The following is a 23,641-nucleotide window of genomic DNA, read 5'->3' as shown; positions in this document are numbered from 1 at the left end:
CGCACGCTCACACAGACACGCACGCACACACAATCACACATAAATGTGCACGCACACACACAATCGGCACAAACCGAGCATATACCCTACAGGTTTACCAACATTCTCCATGGTCTGTGGAGTTTGAGGGACAGTTATGTTTGTTTCTGTTTGTTTATTTATGCCTGTAAGTCTCTGTGAGTTTGTGTGTGTGCGTGCATGTGAGCGTGTTTGTGTGTCTATGTGTGTGTGTGTGTGTGTGTGCGTGTGTGTGTGTGTGTGTGTGTGCGCGGGTTGTGTTGTGTGTTGTCAGTGTGACTGTGGCTACATTTAAAACTAAACAGATGTATCTCTACAGTGTATCCCCACACGCGCACACACACCAGACACACGCGCACACACACACACACACACAGACACCATCTTGGCCACAAATTCGCGTCAATCTAACCTATCAATGTCTCGGTCCGTGGAGATGGAGACAGCCCGTCTCAACATCCTAAGCATTGGTTTGACTCTGAACGTCAAACTGTCTGAGTCAAACCAACACTTATTGGTTATTCTATTGTGTGGGGTGGGCGGGGAGAGGGGGGGGGGGGCTTGGAGGAAGGAATGACAGAGAGGAACGGGACAAAGACAGGAGGTTTCTTTAATGCTATGGAAGTCAAGGCCACCTGATAGAGAGAGAGAGAGAGACGGGAGAGGTTCCATTGATCCGGAGTCACAGTCAAGTGTCTTCCATGTTAGCAGATGTCAGGTGTCAGCTATTGGCCCGGCGGTCCTGAAAGATGAGCCCGTGTTCCTCCGTAATGGAACAGCATCGATTCATCCACTGTTTGTGCATCTGTGGGGGAGGGGACGGGGACGGGACCGGGGACGAGGACGAGGGGACAGAGCCACATTGATTCACGACCACCGTGACAGAGGTGGTTAAGTGTGCCTTCTGTTCACGCCGCGTTCCTCTATAATTGAGAGAGCTAACCCCCCCCCCCCCCACACACACACACACACACACACATGATGTACGACACAGAGAGAGAAGGTGTTGGTGGATATTCTTTAAATATGCATTTCACTTAGTGAAGCAAGCTTGTTTATATTTATTGTATAGTGCAGACAGTGCACTCAAAAGTTTAGTTTATGTGAGTGCTTAGAGAGACACCTGCTGGTGGTGTTGTGCGTTGCGTGCATGTGCATACCCGATGTAAAGATGTTTTTCGATATTAGACTGAGTTTTATAGATTATGATCTCAGCTTGAACATCTTTTTCATGAAATCTACATAAAATCAAACCTGTATTCTTTATGGAATCAAACAGCCGTAACCCATTCTGGACGGGAACCCCTTTTGGTGTTTTAAACATTATGTTATAGTTTAGCTATTGAAAAATATCAGATCTACAAGCTACGAGCTTGTAGGTCTGCTATTTTTTTTAAATTGTGAAAATATTTATTTCAGAAAACTGGAGGATTTAGAAGATTTTTTTATTTATTTCGAGGTCAGGCCAAAATGGATTAATAGATTGTTCTAGTGATGATGATTTTGTTATGAAAGTTACCTCTGCCATGGATGCTCACTGAAGAATTAGCTCAGCAAGAAAATACCCTGCACGTTTTGTTCAAGATCATTTCAAAACACCACACGCAATTTAAAAGTGCAGAACATATTCAAAATGAATTATAAAAAAGGGTGTTTGAAGTTCTAGGACCAAACTGTAAGACTCTCTACTGTACCTGCAGTGTCTTTGTGAAGAACGAGACAGACATTCCCTTGACCCAAAGTGTCTCCCCTTATCAACTCCAGGGCTATCGGTGCCAACCCACTCTACTGCGACTGCCGCCTGCGCTGGCTGTCCGACTGGGTGAAGACGGGCTACAAGGAGCCTGGAATCGCCCGCTGCGCCGGCCCGCCGGGCATGGAGGGCAAACTGCTGCTCACCACGCCGGCCAAGAAGTTTGAGTGTTATGGTGAGTTGGTGGTTGGTCTGAACCAGAAGTTTGAGTGTTATGGTGAGTTGGTGGTTCTGTCTGAACCAGAAGTTTGAGTGTTATGGTGAGTTGGTGGTTGGTCTGAACCAGATGTTTGAGTGTTATGGTGAGTTGGTGTTTGGTCTGAACCAGTAGTTTGAGTGTTATGGTGAGTTGGTGGTTGGTCTGAACCAGTAGTTTGAGTGTTATGGTGAGTTGGCGGTTAGTCTGAACCAGTAGTTTGAGTGTTATGGTGAGTTGGCGGTTGGTCTGAACCAGAAGTTTGAGTGTTATGGTGAGTTGGCGGTTAGTCTGAACCGGAAGTGCCTCCTTGGGTCTTCTGAACTCAACATATGGTCCAGAACGGCCACCAACACATCACTGCTTTGAAAACAAACCATATCACAGCCCCAAAGTCTTTGCTAGGACTGTCACGATTACAACATTTAAGTTGACGATTAATTGTAAAAATGAACTATTTGCAGAGATTTCACAGGGCAGATATGACAAATAACTTGAATTATATCAAACTTAAATTACTGACATATTTAATAATTTGATACATTAGGGGGGAAAAAAGGAATGAGGAATTATCAGTTTTTCCTCTGTTTTAAAACATATGAACATTTTTCAACATGGAAACGTTTATATGATGATCATGCAAAAATGATTACGATGATCTCACATAATTGTAATTAGGGCAATTATTATGTAATAATTGTGACAGGCCTAGACTAGGCCTGCGAACATCACAGCGTGATCACTGAGACTAGGCCGCCTATAGTCTTCTGCAATTCAGTCATTTTCAAAACCTCTGAATTGTTCCCCACCCTGTTTTAGCAGCTACATTGAATGTAGCTGTCACCAGACATTATCGGTAAGTGGAGATGTCCACTCCAATCACCTGGGAGACTAAGCACGGACCAATGGCCCGTTATATATCCGTCCGTGCATGTCTTTGATGCCCGCATACAGTAACCATCGCTGCTCGTTGTTGTCATGTTGCTCAGGCGAGGTGGACCCCGCCATCCTTGCCAAGTGTAACCCGTGCCTGTCCAGCCCCTGTGTGAACCAGGGCATCTGTCACACCGACCTGGGGGAGATCTACAGGTGCAGCTGCCCCCCAGGGTTCAAGGTCAGAACCCTCTTAATACAGTCATTATCTTTTTTTTTACATTTCAATGATCCCTGGTTTGATAACGTTGCTGTCGGCCAGACACCTTATATTATTATTATTATTATTTTATCTTTTTGTAAATGACGCCATACTACAGTGTCACACAAAAGCAACAAAAGCAGACCGACAAGCTCAAACCGCGGATCTGCTGCTTTTTGTTTATCTAAATCCTGAAATGTAAACGTTTTGAACATATGAGGTTGAATATATGCATTAGATATCGTGGACTCTTATTTGATAGCATTTTGTTCAATCCACTGTGTAAAATCCATCTCGCAGTGATTTTCACCTCCTGGTGCAACAGCTGAATAACGGTATATTTGTAGAATTAATGAGGGCTATCCATTCTGTCCTGCACTACTTGCTGTATAAGAGTATAAATATTCGTAGAAGTAAATAAACTAAACAAATGCTGTCACAGGGCAAGAACTGCGAGACGGCTCTGAACGCCTGCGTGAGTAACCCGTGTGCCAACGGGGGCACCTGCCAACTCAATGATGACGAGGAGGGAGAGTTCAGGTGAGGAAGAACCATCTGCAGAAACACTGCCAATACATATTGTTTTATCAAGACGAAGATTCCAATGTGAAGATGGTATTAATTTGTGTGTGTGCGTGTGCGTGTGTGTGTGTGCGTGTGTGTGTGTGTGTGTGTGTGTGTGTGTGTGTGTGTGTGTGTGTGTGTGTGCGTCTCCCAGTTGCACCTGTCCCCTGGGCTTCGAGGGCCCCACTTGCCAAAGCAACATCGACGAATGCGAGGACAACGACTGCGAGAACGGGGCCACGTGTGTCGACGGCATCAACAACTACACCTGCCTTTGTCCCGCCTACTTCACAGGTATGGTCCTACGTGTCACGCACTCTCTCTCTCACAAAAACACACACACACACACACACACACACACACACACACACTTCACCTATACGTCTTCTGCCCTGCAGGGGAGCTGTGTGAAGAGGTGGAGGACGTCTGTGCCCCGGAACGGAGTCCCTGCAAGCACCAGTCTACCTGCCTCATCACCTCCAATGGGCCCAAGTGAGTCAGGCGGGAGACAGACCCAGTAGACCTGTGGTGCTCAAAACACTTTCATAGCAAGCCCCTTGATACATATATTAGGCTGATAATCCATGATTTGAAAAGATATCAACCACCTTAATGATATTGTTGTTAGGTTAGATTTACTGTATTAGTATTGTATATAGTATCTGAATAGTCATTGGGTTATAACTTAACTTCTTGTCGGTATTGTAGAGGTGAAATTAAACTGATCATATTGCTGGGGTTCCCCCTGGAATCCCCCTACGGGACCCAAGGGCGGTGTAGCGGACCACCGGCAAATATCGAACTAGTTGTTCCGTTGTGTGTCAACTACTAAACTGTTTTAAATAGAATAGGACTAGGTGAATCACAACTGTATGTTTTTGCATGTTTATGGAGGTGTAGTAGCAGGGATTGTAAACCCAAGACAAATAAAGTTCACTTTGACCGAGAGACTATTTCACAAGAACAACAACGAATGATATGTTTTAAGCTACATGGCTAAACGTATGTGTGTGTGTGATGCAGGTGTGTGTGTGCTCCTGGCTACGTGGGTGATGACTGCGGCGTGGACTATGATGACTGCCAGGAGCATCGCTGTCAGAACGGGGCGCAGTGCGTGGACGAGCTCAACGGATACTCCTGCATCTGTGACGAGGACTACAGGTGAGATGGACGTTAGATTAGATACTCCTGCATCTGTGACGAGGACTACAGGTGAGATGGACATTAGATTAGATACTCCTGCATCTGTGACGAGGACTACAGGTGAGATGGACGTTAGATTAGGATAGACATTAGATTAGGATACTCCTGCATCTGTGACGAGGACTACAGGTGAGATGGACGTTAGATCTGCTTTCCCTTCTGCAATCAAGTTACTTATGTTACTGATTAAAACAGTGTTCTATTCTGTAAAGGTATTTTGTAAACCTTCAGAGATATGTAGTTGTCCTTCTGACAAGGAATCGACCTTCAAGAATCATTTTTTTTATCCTGCTCTTCCTGTCCTGTTCTTATTTTCTATATTATTATACACTTTTGAATTATGCCTTTTGTAATCTCTGCATCACTGAAAATTGGGGCTCTGCCCTCAATGTATTTCCGAGAAAATAAGACTAGTCATTTAAAAACAATCTGTGTGGTTACTGTGGTAGAGTACGTTAATATAATTAGTAGGCTACTGTACATGTGCAGTGGTTAGAGGTGGTCTCATTCTTGCTTTCATCTGTATCATTTATTTTAGATCTTAAGAGTTTGCTATTCAAACAAATAGCCGATATACAAGCTTACTGTGCAGTACAGTACATCTGCAATTTTTGATCATTTTGAAAAATCTTGAAAGTGTGAGAACTACTGATTTAGAAGGTAGAATCGGCCTCAAGTCTCAAGAACTCTCTCTCTCTCTCTCTCTCTCTCTCTCTCTCTCTCTCTCCCGGTGAGTTTAGCGGTCAGCTGTGCGAGGTGTCGTCGTCGCCGGTGTCCCTGTGCGAGCTGGCGGACTGCCAGAATGAGGCCCCCTGTGTGGAGCGAGGGGGCCGGGCCCTCTGCCAGTGTCTCCCAGGGTTCGGGGGCCCTCGCTGTGAGAAGCTGGTCAGCGTCAACTTCATAGACAGAGACTCCTACCTGCTGCTGTCCGACCTGAAGAACTGGCCCCAGGCCAACATCACTCTGCAGGTGAGAAGAGAAGCCTTCACTGTAACATCCTCCAGTGTTCATTCATTTAAAGGACATGTTTTAATCTTTTATAGTACCTTTTATATACAGGCTGACTTGGTGCTTTTTGGCCCGAACACAAGTATAACTGATAAAACAAAACAAAAAGATGTAACTGTAAATTAATAAGAAAGAATAGGTAAATCAAAAATTCAAATCCATAGAGCTTTAAAAACATGTGTGGATTACATTGATTGATTTAATACTAATATTTTTCCGAAAAAAGCACTCAGGAAGGCTTGTTTCCTTTGGGGTCCGTATTCAATTCATCTGAACATTTAATGAACATATTTAATTCATTATGATATTTATTTTACGTGTGTATGCCCCCACGCTCATATATAGTGTCTCCCAAATGAAGACAGTGAAGCAACTCCACGCACGCCCACAGACGTGGTATAGCCAGGAGGGTTTCGCACACGCATTATTTCCGCGTACGTACACTGTACGTCAAACGCACACGCATTATTTCCGCGTACGTACACTGTACGTCAAACGCACGCGCGCTCGGTGCAGCTGGGCCATTATAGGCATCGGGGGAATCATGGAAATAGTGAAGGTTTTGCAACGGAAGTGTGTAAGTGTCTACTCTAAATACATCTCAGCGTTTACAAATGGATAAACTAACGCCCAGGATGTGACCGTGTGCAGGTGTCCACGGCGGAGGATAACGGGATCCTCCTGTACAACGGGGACAACGACCACATCGCCGTGGAGCTGTACGAAGGACACGTCAAGGTCAGCTACGACCCCGGCAGCCAGCCCGGGCACGCCATCTACAGGTGAGGAGGCTCCATTATAAATGATGCTTTAAATAGGACTGATTGTAGGGCTACGCTATCTGTGTCCGTCTCTTGTTATGCATTTCTATTGAACTATGTGGTTTTTGTATGCTTTGTATGTGGGGCTGTAGCAGGGATGTACAGTAAGCCCAAGACTAATTTCCCTTGTGGACAATTAAAGTTAACCTTGACCTAGAGACTATTACACAAGAACAACAACAACGAATGCAATGTTTTAAAGCTATATGGCTAAATTGTGTGTGTGTGTGTGTGTGTGTGTGTGTGTGTGTGTGTGTGTGTGTGTGTGTGTGTGTGTGTGTGTGTGTGTGTGTGTGTGTGTGTGTGTGTGTGTGTGTGTGTGTGTGTGTGTGTGTGTGTGTGTGTGTGCGTGCGCCTGCCTGTGCGTGTGTGTGTGTGTGCGTGCACCTGCCTGTGTGTGTGTGTGTGTGTGTGTGTGTGTGTGTGTGTGTGTGTGTATGCGTGCGTGTTTCCCAGTACCGAGACCATCAACGACGGGCAGTTCCACACGGTGGAGCTGGTGACCTTTGACCGCATGGTGAACCTGAGCATCGACGGGGGTCTCCCCACCAGCATGGACAGCCTGGGGGCGGTGCGGCCCCTCAACGGGGAGGCTCCGCTATACGTGGGGGGTAGGGGCCCTCTGCAGAACACACCCCTCTCCACTGCAGGCACTACAACTATACTACACTACTGTCACCCCACCCCCTCGCTATGTCACCACCCCACCCCACCCCCCCCCCCGGAAACCAGTGGTGGAAGAAGTACTCTGATTTGTTGTTACTTGAGTAACACAAAATACTGTATACTGCGAGTAAAACACCTGTATTTCTAATCTGACTTGAGGAAAAGTATTGCCATCAGAATGTGCTTAAAGTACCGGTACTGAAATATCTTTCACAATTTGGCAAAAACATTTTGAAAATAGCACATCTACTCACGCTGCGATATTATAGTAATAATCTAAATCTGCAAAGTAACAAGTAAAGATGTCAAATAATTGCTGTGGAGCAAAAGGTAAAGCAAAGAAATTTAAATACTCAAGGAAAGTAACAGTACCTCAAAACAGAATAGCCCACAGTACAGGAGTAAATATACTTAGTTACTTTCCACCACTGACCGCAACCCAGCCCCACCTCCACCTTCTACCAAACCCATGCCCCACCCCCAACCACACCCATGCCCCACCCCCAACCATGCCCCACCCCCAACCACACCCAAGCCCCACCCCAACCACCCCCATGCCCCACCCCCAACCACACCCATGCCCCACTCCAACCACCCCCATGCCTCACCCCAACCACCCCCATGCCCCACCCCAACCACCCCCATGCGCCACACCCAACCACACCCATGCCCCACTCCAACCACACCCATGCCCCACCCCCAACCACACCCATGCCCCACCCCCAACCACACCCATTCCCACCTCCAGCCATGACTGTGTTTGCTAGAGGCGACAAACTGCAGAATATTCATCACACAGTAAAACTTGATATAATTGGTAGTATAATCGGAATCGGCCATAATAATGCCATATCTGTATTGAATTGGTCTCAATATAAATCTGATTATTTAATCGGTTTTTGAAAAATGAAAAAATTCATCAATGAGTTCGATATTAATATATATTATTAATACCTCTAGTCTAGAACAAAAGCCAAATCAAATATGATGTTATATCTGAAGTAAAGATAAATATAGCCTCCAGCATATCTCTTATCTAACCTCTTATCTCCATATTCTAACTTATCTATCTATAAATGCACCAGCATAAGTCTCTGTACGAACTGGAAAACCTGCTTAACGTAAAGCACTCGGTGGACCCATGCTTTTTCCATAGACCAAGGGTTCCCACACCTCTCAGGCCGTGACCCCCCAAATAATCATATTTGAACCCCCCACCCACCCTGACAAGCACTTGGAATTTTACTTTGAGTTTGACTCTGTTCCAGAACTTGTAACGCCTCACACTGCGAGGTGTAAACTTGTAGATCGCGTATTTTCAAAAGAATTACGTAATATTTGACAATTTGGTTTTAAATAAATAAATCGGGGACCCCCGTCCTCCAGTTTGGAATCCACTGCTATAGACTTAAATACTGCAATACCTTCACAAGACATTTATACTGTGTGCAAAGTGTGCCCCCTAGTGACTCTTATTTGAACTACCAGACACAGTCTTCACTTCAATCACATTATGTTTTGTTATTGGCATGCCTTTTAAATGCAGACATTCATTTACATTATGTATCTATGTGTTGTTGTTGTGTGTATGTGTTTTGAACAACATTATTTTTTTGGTATAATGATAATTATACCCAAAAAAATATATTATAATAATAATGTTTTGCCACTTTTGTCACAGTGTTTGTGATGTGTTGTTTTTGTGTTGTTCGTCAGTGAATGTAACCCAGCATTCATACAAGACAACATCGATGCCTTACTGTCTGCTGTTTCAACAATGCTGTGCCTCACATTATTATCGTGTAGCAATACATTCTCTACTGAATTTGCAAAATTTAGTGATACTCTTTTGTTAAAATAAGCGTTGCATCGCTCTACATTCCAGTAGTAATCACTGCTATGGTTTTGGTCAGGATATTGATTTTATCCAATCCAGAAAGAGATATTGTGTAGGATACAGGTACAGGATAAACAAGTCAAATCAGAAGTGATCAATCAAGAAAATAAATGAGCAGACCAAATTGGAGCTGGAGGGTTGTGTCTCTTCTGATTGGATAAAAATGCTATCCTGAGCTGAAAATATATATTCTGTTAAGAGCTGGAGAAAGGGCGAGATCCCTAGTTACTGAACAAAGTCAGCAATGATTACTATCGGAATGTAAAGGTTTAACGTTTTAACAAAATAAAGAAAAATACCTGCACCAAGTGGGACACACGTTGGTTGAAAACGCCTTCCTCCATTACTCTCATATATCAGCCCTGTGTTAGCTGTCGTGTCCTGTGGTCCCATTCCACCTCCTTCACACTTATGACCGTATCCTCTTCTGCTTCTCTGCCCGCCTGTCTGTCTGTCTGTCTGTGTCTGTCTGCCTGCCTGCCTGTCTGTGTCTGCCTGCCTGTCTTGTCTGTCTGTCTGCCTGCCTGTCTGCCTCTTCTCTCTCTCTCTCAGGTATGCCGCAGGACTCTCACTCGGCGGCCTTCCGCCTGTGGCAGATCCAGAACGGCTCCAGCTTCCACGGCTGCATCCAGAACCTGTACATCAACAACGAGCTGCAGGACTTCACCAAGACGCAGATGAAGCCCGGCGTGGTGCCGGGCTGCGAGCCCTGCAAGAAGATCTACTGTCTGCACGGCATCTGCCAGCCCGACGGGGCCCAGGGCCCCGTGTGCCACTGCCAGCCGGGCTGGAGTGGGACGCACTGTGACCAGCCTGCTGCCAACCCCTGCCAAGGCAGCAAGTATGTTGTACCTCTGGGCGGGACACACAAGAGTGACAATCGAAGGACTTTTTAATACCTAGAAAAGAGAAAGACCATTACCAACAGTAATCAACAAGCTATACTATAAAAATCACACCCGTATGAAGTGAGGGGCGCTAATATATTATGGTCATCGCGACACATATGCTATTTTAAAATAGACAAATATATATAGGGCTGAAGTGGTTCATGTATGTTTTGTAATAATAATCGTGAAGAGACTTCCGCACACCCGGTTCTATTCCGAGCAGGTGTAGGAGAGAAGAGACCTTTTATTTAGGAGAGCAATGTTTCGGTCGTGAAGCCTGAGGAAGATCTCACGACCGAAATGATGTCCTTTAGTGCCTTAAACAAACATTAAACTCCATAGACTTTGTCTGGCAAACGACTTACGTCATAAATGCTCTTAACAAACCCCATAGACTTGGCTGCCATATGACGTAATCTTCAAAAGCAATGTTTTGGAGTCCCTCAAATAATAAATAAACATCTCATAGCATACCAGATGAGTTTCTGCAGAATGGATATAGTGCCATTTAACGCGGTCTAACTGAGTTTCGTCTCTCCACAGGTGTGTTCACGGGACGTGCATATCGCTGGACGATCAGTCGTACCGCTGTGAGTGCACGGAAGGTTACCGCGGTGCCCTGTGTAACCAACAGGGGGAGCTCTTCAACCCCTGCCGCCGCTTGGCGTGCAAACACGGACGTTGCCAGATCTCCGACACGGGGGACGCCTACTGTCACTGTGAGAGCGGTTACACCGGGGAGCTCTGTGACGCAGGTCGGTTTAGCACACGTATACACAAACCATACCATGATAGCACATGCTGGACCCAAGAATGAATGAAAACAAACTAATGGTCTGGATATTTACACGGTACCTGAAGTAATGTGCCGTTTGAGAACTTCACATGTCCTGCCATTGGCAATTCAGTAAATTGTCAGTTCATTGTCAGAATATTGTCAGTGAGAAAGGTGTTCATTCTATTCAGATGCCCTGAATAGATAGAGTTCTTCTGCTGGACACTGCTTTTCAGTAGCAAAGCAGTAGAATTAGTTAAAGTGAATAAAACCTGCAGGGTTAAACATGCATGCATTTTCAGAAAACCTTAAGGAAAAAATATCTGAAAAGTGTTGGTATGGCAGCAGATGTATACTTTATGTGAGAGCGAGAACAAAATACAAAAAGTCTGTGAATAAAAAGTCTAAATGTGCTAAATGTTTTTTGATTGATTGAAATATTTATAAACAGTTTGCAGAATTACAGTACATTTCATGCACAAACTCAATACAAAGACTGTTAACTGTCTGTGAGTGGACGACCCAATTAAGCATTACACTTGTTTACAAGAGGGTCCACCATGTTCAATTCATAAAAAAAAACATTTAGAGACGTACAAATAGACACTTCTATTATAGTCAAAGAACAGAACAGGATTGACATTTCATGTCAGTGCGTGTCGACCGCATAGTCCACATGAGGTAAACTGACACTGGTATAATCCGCAGGTAGGTCCAAGGAAGAGCTAAAGTCTAAGACCAGCCTGACGACAGGCGGCGCTCATGCCTTGTTGGGCAGTGTGACGGCGGCCGGGTGGAAGCTGTTCATGAACCTGACGGTGTTTCTCTTGATACTGCGGTAGGCCTCCTTGCCCGGCCGCGGTCGTTCGTTGTAGGGGTTTGAACAGTTTGAGGCTGGGGTGCTGCCTGACCTTGATGTGGCGCTGGGCTTTGACTAATGACTACACACCGCTTCGGCGCGTTTGTGTAGTCATACATTTAGACTAAAAAGATAACTCAAAACAGTCCTGGGGACTTGTTTCCATTGTGGTCCTATGTGTTCAATTCATAAACATAGCATAAAAAAGAACACAATAAAAGTAGAAAGGGGACAGGGGTGTAGGCAGTGAATGCCACCACCTTTCTAAGGGAGAGGTGAGTTTACCTCCCCCCTTTGGCATCCTGAAAGATGGATTTTCAGGCCTGAGAATGAAGCCAGTGATCCACATGTTTTAAGGGATGGCGTCAGCATTCCACAGTTTGGTGGCAATGCAGTAGAAAGAGAATTTACCCAGTGCAGTTCCTGGAGCGTGGGAAGCTCACCTCGCATTATGCGATGCTATGCCGATCGCAACGTCATCACTAGTTAACCACGTGGTGTCACGTATAAAATAGGAACGCCAGGTTGAACGTGGTTAACTGCTTAAATCCTGGGCCTGGGCCGTGGCTCAGCGGTCCAGGCACCTTGGCTGGTAATCCAGTCTGGCAGTGTGCCGTGGGTTCGACTCCCGATCCCGACGGCCTTCACTGCTTGTCATCGCCCCATCTCTCTCCCCATTTCCTGTCAGCCTCCCTCCATAAAAAAATGTAAAATAAAGGTGAAAGCCACACAAAAAAAAAAGAAAGAAAAGAAAGCTGCATAAATCCTGTAGTCATAAGGCCCATTTTCCACCAAAAGAGCTCTTTGGTTCTAGAACTGGCTCCGGTCTTTACTTTTTTATGATGGTTAATATCACATCTGCATCTTCCAACCTGAATCGTGATGTGGCCACTTTGTTTCCACTTCAAGGCAAGAAGAAGTAATTTTTTGTTTCCAGTTCGAACTAACTTTTAGGGAAACAAGAGCGGAACCGGTTCAACCCCGGTGGAAAAGGTGCCTTAGAGAACCAGACTTTAACCAGACTTTACAAACTGTACTTTGACATTGTTTTCCATCTACACCAATCTCTTTGCCAAAAAATATCCAAGCTTGCAGATCGGCTATTTTTGCCGAATGTTCCCCCTCCCAGATTAGGCAAGCTGGGGTTCAAATGTTAATTTCCCGGTGGTGGTTTGCCTCCCCCTGTCCAGAGTCTGAATGCCGAGGGGAGCCCGTCCGAGACTTCTACCAGGTGCAGCGAGGCTACGCCATCTGCCAGACCACGCGCATGGTGTCCTGGGTGGAGTGCTCCGGGGCGTGCGACACGGGCGCCTGCTGCGCCAGCCAGCGGATGAAACGCCGGAAATACTCCTTCGAGTGCAGCGATGGGACCTCCTTCAGCGAGGAGGTGGAAAAGACCATCAAGTGCGGCTGCGTGGGCTGTAGCATGTAGCACCTCTCGCGCACACCTGCTAACCGCCGCCTTTGAGTTGGGCGACAGGAAGGAAGGAAGTGAGAGAGCGAGAGAGAGAGAGAGAGAGAGAGAGGACTGGAGGAAAGCGTAGGGAGAGAAAGAAAGAGGGAGAGAGAGAGTATAAAGAAATATATATAAAACCTCTATCTATATATTATGGACAACAATGTTTGTAAAATAAGACATTTCCTTCCCTTCCAAGGATGCGTGACCTCACAGTACAGTGACAGAGAAATCAACAATACAGCGCCGACACCCATTGCATCTGCAACCACAACGTTGGGAAGTCCAAGAGGTCCAGAGGTTTCAGGGTGTTCCACAACCATCACTGAGGCCTCTGGCAGTCTAGTCAACCACCTCCCATGTTCACTTCCTGCGAGGACGGACGGACGGACGGACGGACGTAAAGAGGAAGAGAAAAGGTAAACAACGTAGAGAGTGAGATTGAACGGTGAGCGGATGAGCGGAGAGCGGGACCGTTTTGACTTGGCAAAGCTATTTTGAGTTGAGCTTGGCTGGGCTTATTCATCCAAGCGGGGAATGACCGGGCTGTGGTTTGGATTTGGGTCGAGTTAAATGAGTTGCCGGTCGAGGTGTAGCGATTTCTCTGCCGGGTTTTACGGCTTTTCCATCCACGCATGCGCGACCCACGTTGAATTGAACAGGAGGAAGGTCAGGTCAAAGTGGCACATAAATCCAACGGGGACGAGGGGGGCTTTCAGGCTTGGTGGTCTGCTGTGAGTTTACCTTACATACAGTTCAGTACATAGACACTCCATGGAGATACAGACTGCACTGACTAGCAGCACTGAGAAATAGTCATGCATGTGATCGGACACACACACGTGTGCGCACACACACACACACACACACACACACACACTCACACACACACACACACACAAACACACACACACACACACTCAGTCTTGCAGTGAGAGGACTTGTTTGGTATAATTCCGTCTGTTCTCTACACAGAGAGACCCCATGTAGTGCGGGCAGTGCCCGGTTGTTATCTGTTCCCCCAGAATGCATTGCCTCAAGGTTAGGCCAATTTGCATAAGCCCCTCCCCCAATGAGAAGGAGGATGTTCAGCCCCTCCCCTCTATGCTTGCAGTATTAAACTTGTGCAAACAGTTGCATGTGCGGAGAAAACGTTTGCCAATGAATATGTAGAGCTTCTTATATCATCAATGTTATTTCAAAACAAAAACTTTCAGATTAGTCTTTTGTTTTGGTTGTTCTCTCATTTGGTTTTGTTACGTCTAATTTCTTAAATTGTTTTTTTTTGTTTTATTTGTTATATTTTGTTTCATGATGTAACCTAACTCCTTTTAGCCCTCTCTTTATACAGAAATGCCTAACAGATTCTAATATATATATTTGTATTTCTTTTTGGTATAGTATTTTTCTATGTTAAAGAGTAAGTCTGTGTTTTCTGGAAGCTGTGGAGCTGGTGGAAAGGTATCCGACAGGCTCCCCAGGTGTTTTATGATTTATTGATTTCACTTGCTCAAACCACCTAATTTGTAATTGGCCAAGAAGAGAGCGGTTGATTGGCCTTTTATTTTTTATTTTATTTTTTGTATAGGAGTCAGTATTGGTCTAGAAATCTGTTTAATATTGTATATGTTGTCTTCCATGTGAATATTACATCTAATTCATGCAGAGTCTGTGCTTGTTTTTATTTTTTATTTATTTTATCTAAAGGCTTTTTCCTGTAGAAAGTAAAAGGCATACATTGTTGCTGAATTTCAAATATTTTCAAAAATGTTTAAAAAAAAGACAAAAAAAAGAAATGAAAAAAGACAGAGGGAGGGAAAAAAGTTACAAAAATATAAGGATCATAAAAAGCTGTAAGGTGTTCAGAGAAAGAGAGTCCCGACAGTGTTTATTCTTCCTCCATCCGGCTCAGACATTCCTTGTTTGCTGCAACGGCCGCGAGAGGGCAGAGCCAAGATAGAAAGAATCGAGAAAAAAAGAAAAAAACAATATGTCCCCCTGAGATTCGATCTCCCCTGTAATTAACATACCACACTTGAAAATATGCAGAAAGGTTTCAGATTGTTTTCATGTTCATTTTTGTTGTATTTTCGTCATTTTCATTTGATAACATGTTTGCCATAAAGAGAGGTACTTCGAGGTTGATTTCATAGTTTAATGCTGCGATCCGCAACTTTCACGTCCCGCCCTTACCGGGATTCAAAACCCGGTCCCTCCCCCGTGCATTAGCGTAACCTAAAAAGAGAGTATGTTTCGGGGAGGTGGATTACTTTCCGTTGAGTTCAATTTGCGGGGAGATGGAGGCATTTATCATTATTGTATTAACATACTCTACCGCATATACAGGTTGGTTACAATAATGTTTTGTTCACAAAACAAGTTATGGATCGCAGCTTTAAAAGAGTTCAAATGTAGTCAAGCTCAACTGATCAATAAGCTGCTGTCAAGCCAGAAGATATGGGATCAAGTTGCCTCTACAGATCTATAGATCTATACCTGGGGGCAGATCCTCCTTGATCTGTTAGAACAGACATGTAAAGAATTATATGCCTACTACTGACAGATATACACAAGAGGAAGTGCTAGCCATTTTTAAATGTCTGTCAATTCTGACCGGCTATATAGACCATATGATAGGGAAGAAATGGTGCCAATTTACAGTGAACTAAACAGTCATACCTGAATGTATAAATGTGTATAGATAAATATGACCTATGCTTATTCATGAAGTGGTAACTTTTAGCTGTTATTTAGTTTTTCCAGTGTAAGATATAAGACCCATCCCATTCTGTGTCATAAGTGGCGGTCCCTAAGGATGGACCTGATTCTCTCGGAGGACAAGGGGAACGTGTTTGATCCATGTCGCTCATCTAAAATCATTCTTGAGGTGTGATCCCTGATCTGCACCAAATATTGCCCACATCTCTGCGCTCCTGTCCGTACCGTTCCCACGTTCAACTTTGTTTTTACATACTGTTAATGTGATCTTAAGTGGTGTAACTATAATCCCACCAAGGAATCTCATGAGCAGTGATTTATGCTTTGACGACAATGACACCTTTAATATAATAATTAAAATAAATAGGCAGTCGACAAGCTCCCAAAGCGTTGAATATGCGACATGTTGGGAGCTTGTAGGTCTGCTTTCTTCAGTGCACGACAGCGTACAATGAAGTATGATTCAGGCTTCTTGGTGGTTTGCACACGTATGTATACACATTATACGCGGGAACTGCGCGCGAGTATTTCTCATCAAGACTATTTGCATAGTTGATGCTTCATTCATACATAGGTTGAAGCCTTTATTCACGGTTAAAATAAAATAAAAACATGACATTGGTTCCGAAAATGTAATGTGTCCCTTTACCGTCGCGTAGGCTAATAGTGTTCTGTGAGTGTAGCCTATAATCATGACAGTTTGAAAAAAAAAAAAAATCAGGAGAATTTATCGCACACAAAAATAAACCAATTGTCCCCAGTGTGTAAGGACTGTTTAGTCAACAAAGCATAAATAAGGTCTAGAGCCCAAACCACACCAGTTACAACTACTCGCAAAGTAGTCGCAACTCCTTGCAACAAAACAGTTTTAAGGTCAACCACACCAACTCCTTGCTGCGACTGCCATTGGAGATAATGTTTGCAAGGAATTGCGTGGCGACTCGTTGGTGCGTTTTGGGCTTTAGGCTACACATCTCATAGAGGTGTACCTTTCTAGTGGAATGGCTTCCCTTTGTTTCCCTGTCTCCTTCCCCTTTGTCTGCACTGATCTGTACTGGATAGGTGAATTCAACGTCCTGGTAGAGACATCTTTAGTGTTGCTTTGTGCTATATTGAGATGTAATTCCGTTATCGGGTCAGGTGACCATAAAACCATTTCCCATCTTATGAACTGTTTTCATAAACATGTTAATGTAAGACACAATGTCTCTGTTGTATTGAACTGGTGCAAAAAACATTGAAAAACTAAAATAAAAAAGAACAAAAAAAAGTTTAAAAAAATGAAGAAAAAAGATTCTCTGGTTCTGTCCTACAGATAAGCTTCTGTTTGCTTTGTATGTTGCAGGATTCATGGTGGGATTGAACTGATAAACTCCCAATAATGCTGAATGTATGTAGTGCCACCGACATAATGTTTACCGAAACTCCACTCTTTTCATTCATTAAACTTTATCGTGTGTGCTTTTAAAACAATCTGTCGTCTCTCATTGTGCTGTGTGTCGATTCATGGGTTCTAAACAAAATGTAACGAGGCAAACACTGCCAAAATGTAAAAGAATCACTCGTGTGAAGTGAGGGGCGATGACTATTTATATCGGCCACATGACGTCATCATTTAGTGGCCTCCTGCCCAATACAAATAAGGTCCATAGACTTGGCTGGCAAATGATTTAAGTCATAAGTCCTCTAAACAAACAGTCCATGCATAGACTTGCCTGGCTCTAAAGTGCTCTAAACCCATTCAAAACCTTCTGTATGAGAGGCATAAATCGCATGTAGAGTGGATGACATCTATTCATTCTTGGCTAAAACAAAACATAACTGGGTCATTCCAGAATTGGACGTCCATCTTAAGCCCAACACACACCGTCTGCGAACGCCGTGCGTCAAAACAGCCGCCTCCGTTATTTTCAATGAACCTATCCCACACCGGTGGCGTCCGATGCGCGTTCACGCCTCGCCTGACGCTCCGATACACCACTGTTCTATTTTCCAGTGCCGCGTCGCTGCGCACCCGGTGTGTGTCGGGGCTTTAGTTGTCAGAATGTATGTTGGTTGAAATCAGGTGATATTCTAGGACAGATCAGACTAGTCTTGGTTTGACTTGATCTGGCCCCAATCGAGACGTCACTAATTCGCCGAGATCCTGACCGTGCTTGCTGGGAATTGCTAACCCTAATCTCTAAGTGGTTACAATGAATGGTCACTCATTTGCAGACAATGCAGCTGTGAAAGCTCATCCCTCTTGTACCGCTCTACATACGTATGGTCAGCCCCCTCCGTCCTGCTCGGGCTCCCACACAGGTGTGAGGCTCGATGTGTCGGACACAGTGGTCAGCAAGCTTTGGATGTTGTACTTTGATGTCCGTCACACTCTGCCTATCGGCATAGTAGGTTGATGTTCTGCCGTGATATACATCAGCGGCACAGCAGCAGCTAAGGCAGCCATCTAGGATGGTCATGAGGGTCCCAAGTCTCCGAGCTATTGAGCATTTCAAGACGGACCCACGGACCACGGACCCACGACCCTTATGGGCCCATTTGTACAATCTCAATTACAGACCCCCCCATAACACCCTCAAGGACCCCTGGGGTTCTCTGGACCCCGTGTTGAGAGCCAGTGTATAGTAGGTCTGACTATTCACAGTGAAACAGTGGCCGCATAGTCTTCTGCTGAGGGCCCACATCCACACCAGTCACAGTACAAGACATTTAGTCATTCATAACAGAAAAAGTGCCTGGAATATCAGAAAATCAATCAAAGCAACTAGACCGACCAATAAAAGCAGCAACGGATCCGACAGGATCACTAGTAACGCAGAGCCACTCAGCACCCGAATGGCTATTGAATACGTTAGACAAAACACGCCCATGGTGTGCCCGACCAAACCCATGAAGATGGCGTCCTTCAGGAGCCGCCTGTCGTCGCCCGACGTCAGCAGCACCTCGTCTTTGTCCTCCTCGTCGTACACTATGTCGTAACGCACCATGTTCCTCTTCTTGACCCGGCGCTTTGGCTCTGCCAGTTTTGCGAGCTTGTAGAAAAGGCAGCTGCTGCTCCCGCAAGGCCCCTCGGACGGAGGGGGGGAGGGGGTGGCGGCGGCGGCTGCTGCTTGACTCTCCTCCGATGCGTCTCTGGTCCTCTTTGATTTGCTGAAGAGACCCTTCTTCACCCTGATCAGGAAACTGACCATCGCTGGGACAGTCCTCCGAGGTCACGGCCCCGTTGATAAGTGATGTTCGTAATGTAGCCTAAGGGTATTCCACGGCTTTCGTCCAATGTTAGGTATATGGGTGGCTCGGGTGCATACACTGGCTAAATGTGATCCCGGCTCAGACACCAGCTGTATATATGGTGTGGAGTGGTGACGTCACTATGGGAGGACAGTGGTGAAAGTAGCTTGGAGTTCCCAGAAAGGTCCAAAATGATGAGAAACGAGGATAACTTTTTTTTCCAAAATTTCAAAAAACATGGGCTATAACCCATCGTTTTTGTCAAATTGCGGAATTGCGGAAATTGTGGAAATTGCGAAAATGGTAATTGCGGAAATTGCGGAAATGGAAATTGTGGAAATTGTGGATATTGCGGATTTTTTTTTCATTTTTTCTTTTTTTTCAAATCCTCAAAAATGATGAAAAACGGCGCGCTATAGTATGCCGTACGATATGGGCTATAGCCCATGGTCCAAAATGATGAGAAACGAGGATAACTTTTTTTTTCAAAATTTCAAAAAACATGGGCTATAACCCATCGTTTTTGTCATTTCGTCATTTTTTTCAAATCTTCAAAAATAATGAAAAACGGCGCGCTATAGTATGCCGTACGATATGGGCTATAGCCCACGGTCCAAAATGATAAGAAACGAGGCTAACTTTTTTTTTCAAAATTTCAAAAAACATGGGCTATAACCCATCGTTTTTGTCATTTCGTCATTTTTTTCAAATCCTCAAAAATGATGAAAAACGGCGCGCTATAGTATGCCGTACGATATGGGCTATAGCCCATGGTCCAAAATGATGAGAAACGAGGATAACTTTTTTTTTCAAAATTTCAAAAAACATGGGCTATAACCCATCGTTTTAGTCATTTCGTCATTTTTTTCAAATCTTCAAAAATGATGAAAAACGGCGCGCTATAGGATGCCGTACGATATGGGCTATAGCCCATGGTCCAAAATGATGAGAAACGAGGATAACTTTTTTTTTCAAAATTTCAAAAAACATGGGCTATAACCCATCGTTTTTGTCATTTTGTCATTTTTTTCAAATCATCAAAAATAATGAAAAACGGCGCGCTATAGTATGCCGTACGATATGGGCTATAGCCCATGGTCCAAAATGATGAGAAACGAGGATAACTTTTTTTTTCAAAATTTCAAAAAACATGGGCTATAACCCATCGTTTTTGTCATTTCGTCATTTTTTTCAAATCTTCAAAAATAATGAAAAACGGCGCGCTATAGTATGCCGTACGATATGGGCTATAGCCCACGGTCCAAAATGATAAGAAACGAGGCTAACTTTTTTTTTCAAAATTTCAAAAAACATGGGCTATAACCCATCGTTTTTGTCATTTCGTCATTTTTTTCAAATCCTCAAAAATGATGAAAAACGGCGCGCTATAGTATGCCGTACGATATGGGCTATAGCCCATGGTCCAAAATGATGAGAAACGAGGATAACTTTTTTTTTCAAAATTTCAAAAAACATGGGCTATAACCCATCGTTTTAGTCATTTCGTCATTTTTTTCAAATCTTCAAAAATGATGAAAAACGGCGCGCTATAGGATGCCGTACGATATGGGCTATAGCCCATGGTCCAAAATGATGAGAAACGAGGATAACTTTTTTTTTCAAAATTTCAAAAAACATGGGCTATAACCCATCGTTTTTGTCATTTTGTCATTTTTTTCAAATCATCAAAAATAATGAAAAACGGCGCGCTATAGTATGCCGTACGATATGGGCTATAGCCCACAGTCCAAAATGATGAGAAACGAGGCTAACTTTTTTTTTCAAAATTTCAAAAAACATGGGCTATAACCCATCGTTTTTGTCATTTCTTCATTTTTTTCAAATCCTCAAAAATGATGAAAAACGGCGCGCTATAGTATGCCGTACGATATGGGCTATAGCCCACGGTCCAAAATGATGAGAAACGAGGCTAACTTTTTTTTTCAAAATTTCAAAAAACATGGGCTATAACCCATCGTTTTTGTCATTTCGTCATTTTTTTCAAATCCTCAAAAATGATGAAAAACGGCGCGCTATAGTATGCCGTACGATATGGGCTATAGCCCATGGTCCAAAATGATGAGAAACGAGGATAACCTTTTTTTTCAAAATTTCAAAAAACATGGGCTAAAACCCATCGTTTTTGTCATTTCGTCATTTTTTTCAAATCTTCAAAAATAATGAAAAACGGCGCGCTATAGTATGCCGTACGATATGGGCTATAGCCCACGGTCCAAAATGATAAGAAACGAGGCTAACTTTTTTTTTCAAAATTTCAAAAAACATGGGCTATAACCCATCGTTTTTGTCATTTCGTCATTTTTTTCAAATCCTCAAAAATGATGAAAAACGGCGCGCTATAGTATGCCGTACGATATGGGCTATAGCCCACGGTCCAAAATGATGAGAAACGAGGCTAACTTTTTTTTTCAAAATTTCAAAAAACATGGGCTATAACCCATCGTTTTTGTCATTTCGTCATTTTTTTCAAATCCTCAAAAATGATGAAAAACGGCGCGCTATAGTATGCCGTACGATATGGGCTATAGCCCATGGTCCAAAATGATGAGAAACGAGGATAACTTTTTTTTTCAAAATTTCAAAAAACATGGGCTATAACCCATCGTTTTAGTCATTTCGTCATTTTTTTCAAATCTTCAAAAATGATGAAAAACGGCGCGCTATAGGATGCCGTACGATATGGGCTATAGCCCATGGTCCAAAATGATGAGAAACGAGGATAACTTTTTTTTTCAAAATTTCAAAAAACATGGGCTATAACCCATCGTTTTTGTCATTTTGTCATTTTTTTCAAATCTTCAAAAATAATGAAAAACGGCGCGCTATAGTATGCCGTACGATATGGGCTATAGCCCACGGTCCAAAATGATGAGAAACGAGGCTAACTTTTTTTTTCAAAATTTCAAAAAACATGGGCTATAACCCATCGTTTTTGTCATTTCTTCATTTTTTTCAAATCCTCAAAAATGATGAAAAACGGCGCGCTATAGTATGCCGTACGATATGGGCTATAGCCCACGGTCCAAAATGATGAGAAACGAGGCTAACTTTTTTTTTCAAAATTTCAAAAAACATGGGCTATAACCCATCGTTTTTGTCATTTCGTCATTTTTTTCAAATCCTCAAAAATGATGAAAAACGGCGCGCTATAGTATGCCGTACGATATGGGCTATAGCCCATGGTCCAAAATGATGAGAAACGAGGATAACTTTTTTTTTCAAAATTTCAAAAAACATGGGCTATAACCCATCGTTTTTGTCATTTCGTCATTTTTTTCAAATCTTCAAAAATAATGAAAAACGGCGCGCTATAGTATGCCGTACGATATGGGCTATAGCCCACGGTCCAAAATGATGAGAAACGAGGCTAACTTTTTTTTTCAAAATTTCAAAAAACATGGGCTATAACCCATCGTTTTTGTCATTTCGTCATTTTTTTCAAATCCTCAAAAATGATGAAAAACGGCGCGCTATAGTATGCCGTACGATATGGGCTATAGCCCACGGTCCAAAATGATGAGAAACGAGGCTAACTTTTTTTTTCAAAATTTCAAAAAACATGGGCTATAACCCATCGTTTTTGTCATTTCGTCATTTTTTTCAAATCCTCAAAAATGATGAAAAACGGCGCGCTATAGTATGCCGTACGATATGGGCTATAGCCCATGGTCCAAAATGATGAGAAACGAGGATAACTTTTTTTTTCAAAATTTCAAAAAACATGGGCTATAACCCATCGTTTTTGTCATTTCGTCATTTTTTTCAAATCCTCAAAAATGATGAAAAACGGCGCGCTATAGTATGCCGTACGATATGGGCTATAGCCCATGGTCCAAAATGATGAGAAACGAGGATAACTTTTTTTTTCAAAATTTCAAAAAACATGGGCTATAACCTTTCGTTTTTGTCATTTCGTAATTTTTTCAAATCTTTAAAAATGATGAAAAACGGCGCGCTATAGAATGCCGTACGATATGGGCTATAGCCCATGGTCCAAAATGATGAGAAACGAGGCTAACTTTTTTTTTCAAAATTTCAAAAAACATGGGCTATAACCTTTCGTTTTGTCATTTTGTCATTTTTTTCAAATCTTCAAAAATGATGAAAAACGGCGCGCTATAGTATGCCGTACGATATGGGCTATAGCCCATGGTCCAAAATGATGAGAAACGAGGCTAACTTTTTTTTTCAAAATTTCAAAAAACATGGGCTATAACCTTTCGTTTTTGTCATTTCGTCATTTTTTTTAAATCTTCAAAAATGATGAAAAACGGCGCGCTATAGTATGCCGTACGATATGGGCTATAGCCCATGGTCCAAAATGATGAGAAACGAGGCTAACTTTTTTTTTCAAAATTTCAAAAAACATGGGCTATAACCTTTCGTTTTTGTCATTTCGTATTTTTTTCAAATCTTTAAAAATGATG

The 23,641-nt window shown here is 43.3% G+C and overlaps 1 protein-coding gene across 1 annotated transcript in view; it reads left to right on the top strand.

The window, feature by feature from the left end:
- Positions 1–17,432, top strand: part of slit1a (slit homolog 1a) — a 150,789-nt gene extending 133,357 nt beyond the window's left edge. Inside the window, 12 exon segments of the mRNA XM_080782139.1 lie at positions 1,783–1,946; positions 2,957–3,081; positions 3,545–3,642; positions 3,821–3,960; positions 4,065–4,158; positions 4,690–4,827; positions 5,610–5,838; positions 6,529–6,659; positions 7,155–7,309; positions 9,814–10,102; positions 10,695–10,906; positions 12,976–17,432. Of these exon segments, the coding sequence (XP_080638265.1) occupies positions 1,783–1,946; positions 2,957–3,081; positions 3,545–3,642; positions 3,821–3,960; positions 4,065–4,158; positions 4,690–4,827; positions 5,610–5,838; positions 6,529–6,659; positions 7,155–7,309; positions 9,814–10,102; positions 10,695–10,906; positions 12,976–13,217 (2,017 nt within the window). The 3' untranslated portion in view covers positions 13,218–17,432.
- The last annotated feature ends 6,209 nt before the right edge of the window (positions 17,433–23,641 follow it).

The sequence above is a fragment of the Protomyctophum bolini genome (genome assembly GCF_963924005.1).
Source record: "Protomyctophum bolini genome assembly, chromosome: 14".
Taxonomy (NCBI): Eukaryota; Metazoa; Chordata; class Actinopteri; order Myctophiformes; family Myctophidae; genus Protomyctophum; species Protomyctophum bolini.
This window is presented reverse-complemented; position numbering and strand designations above follow the sequence as displayed.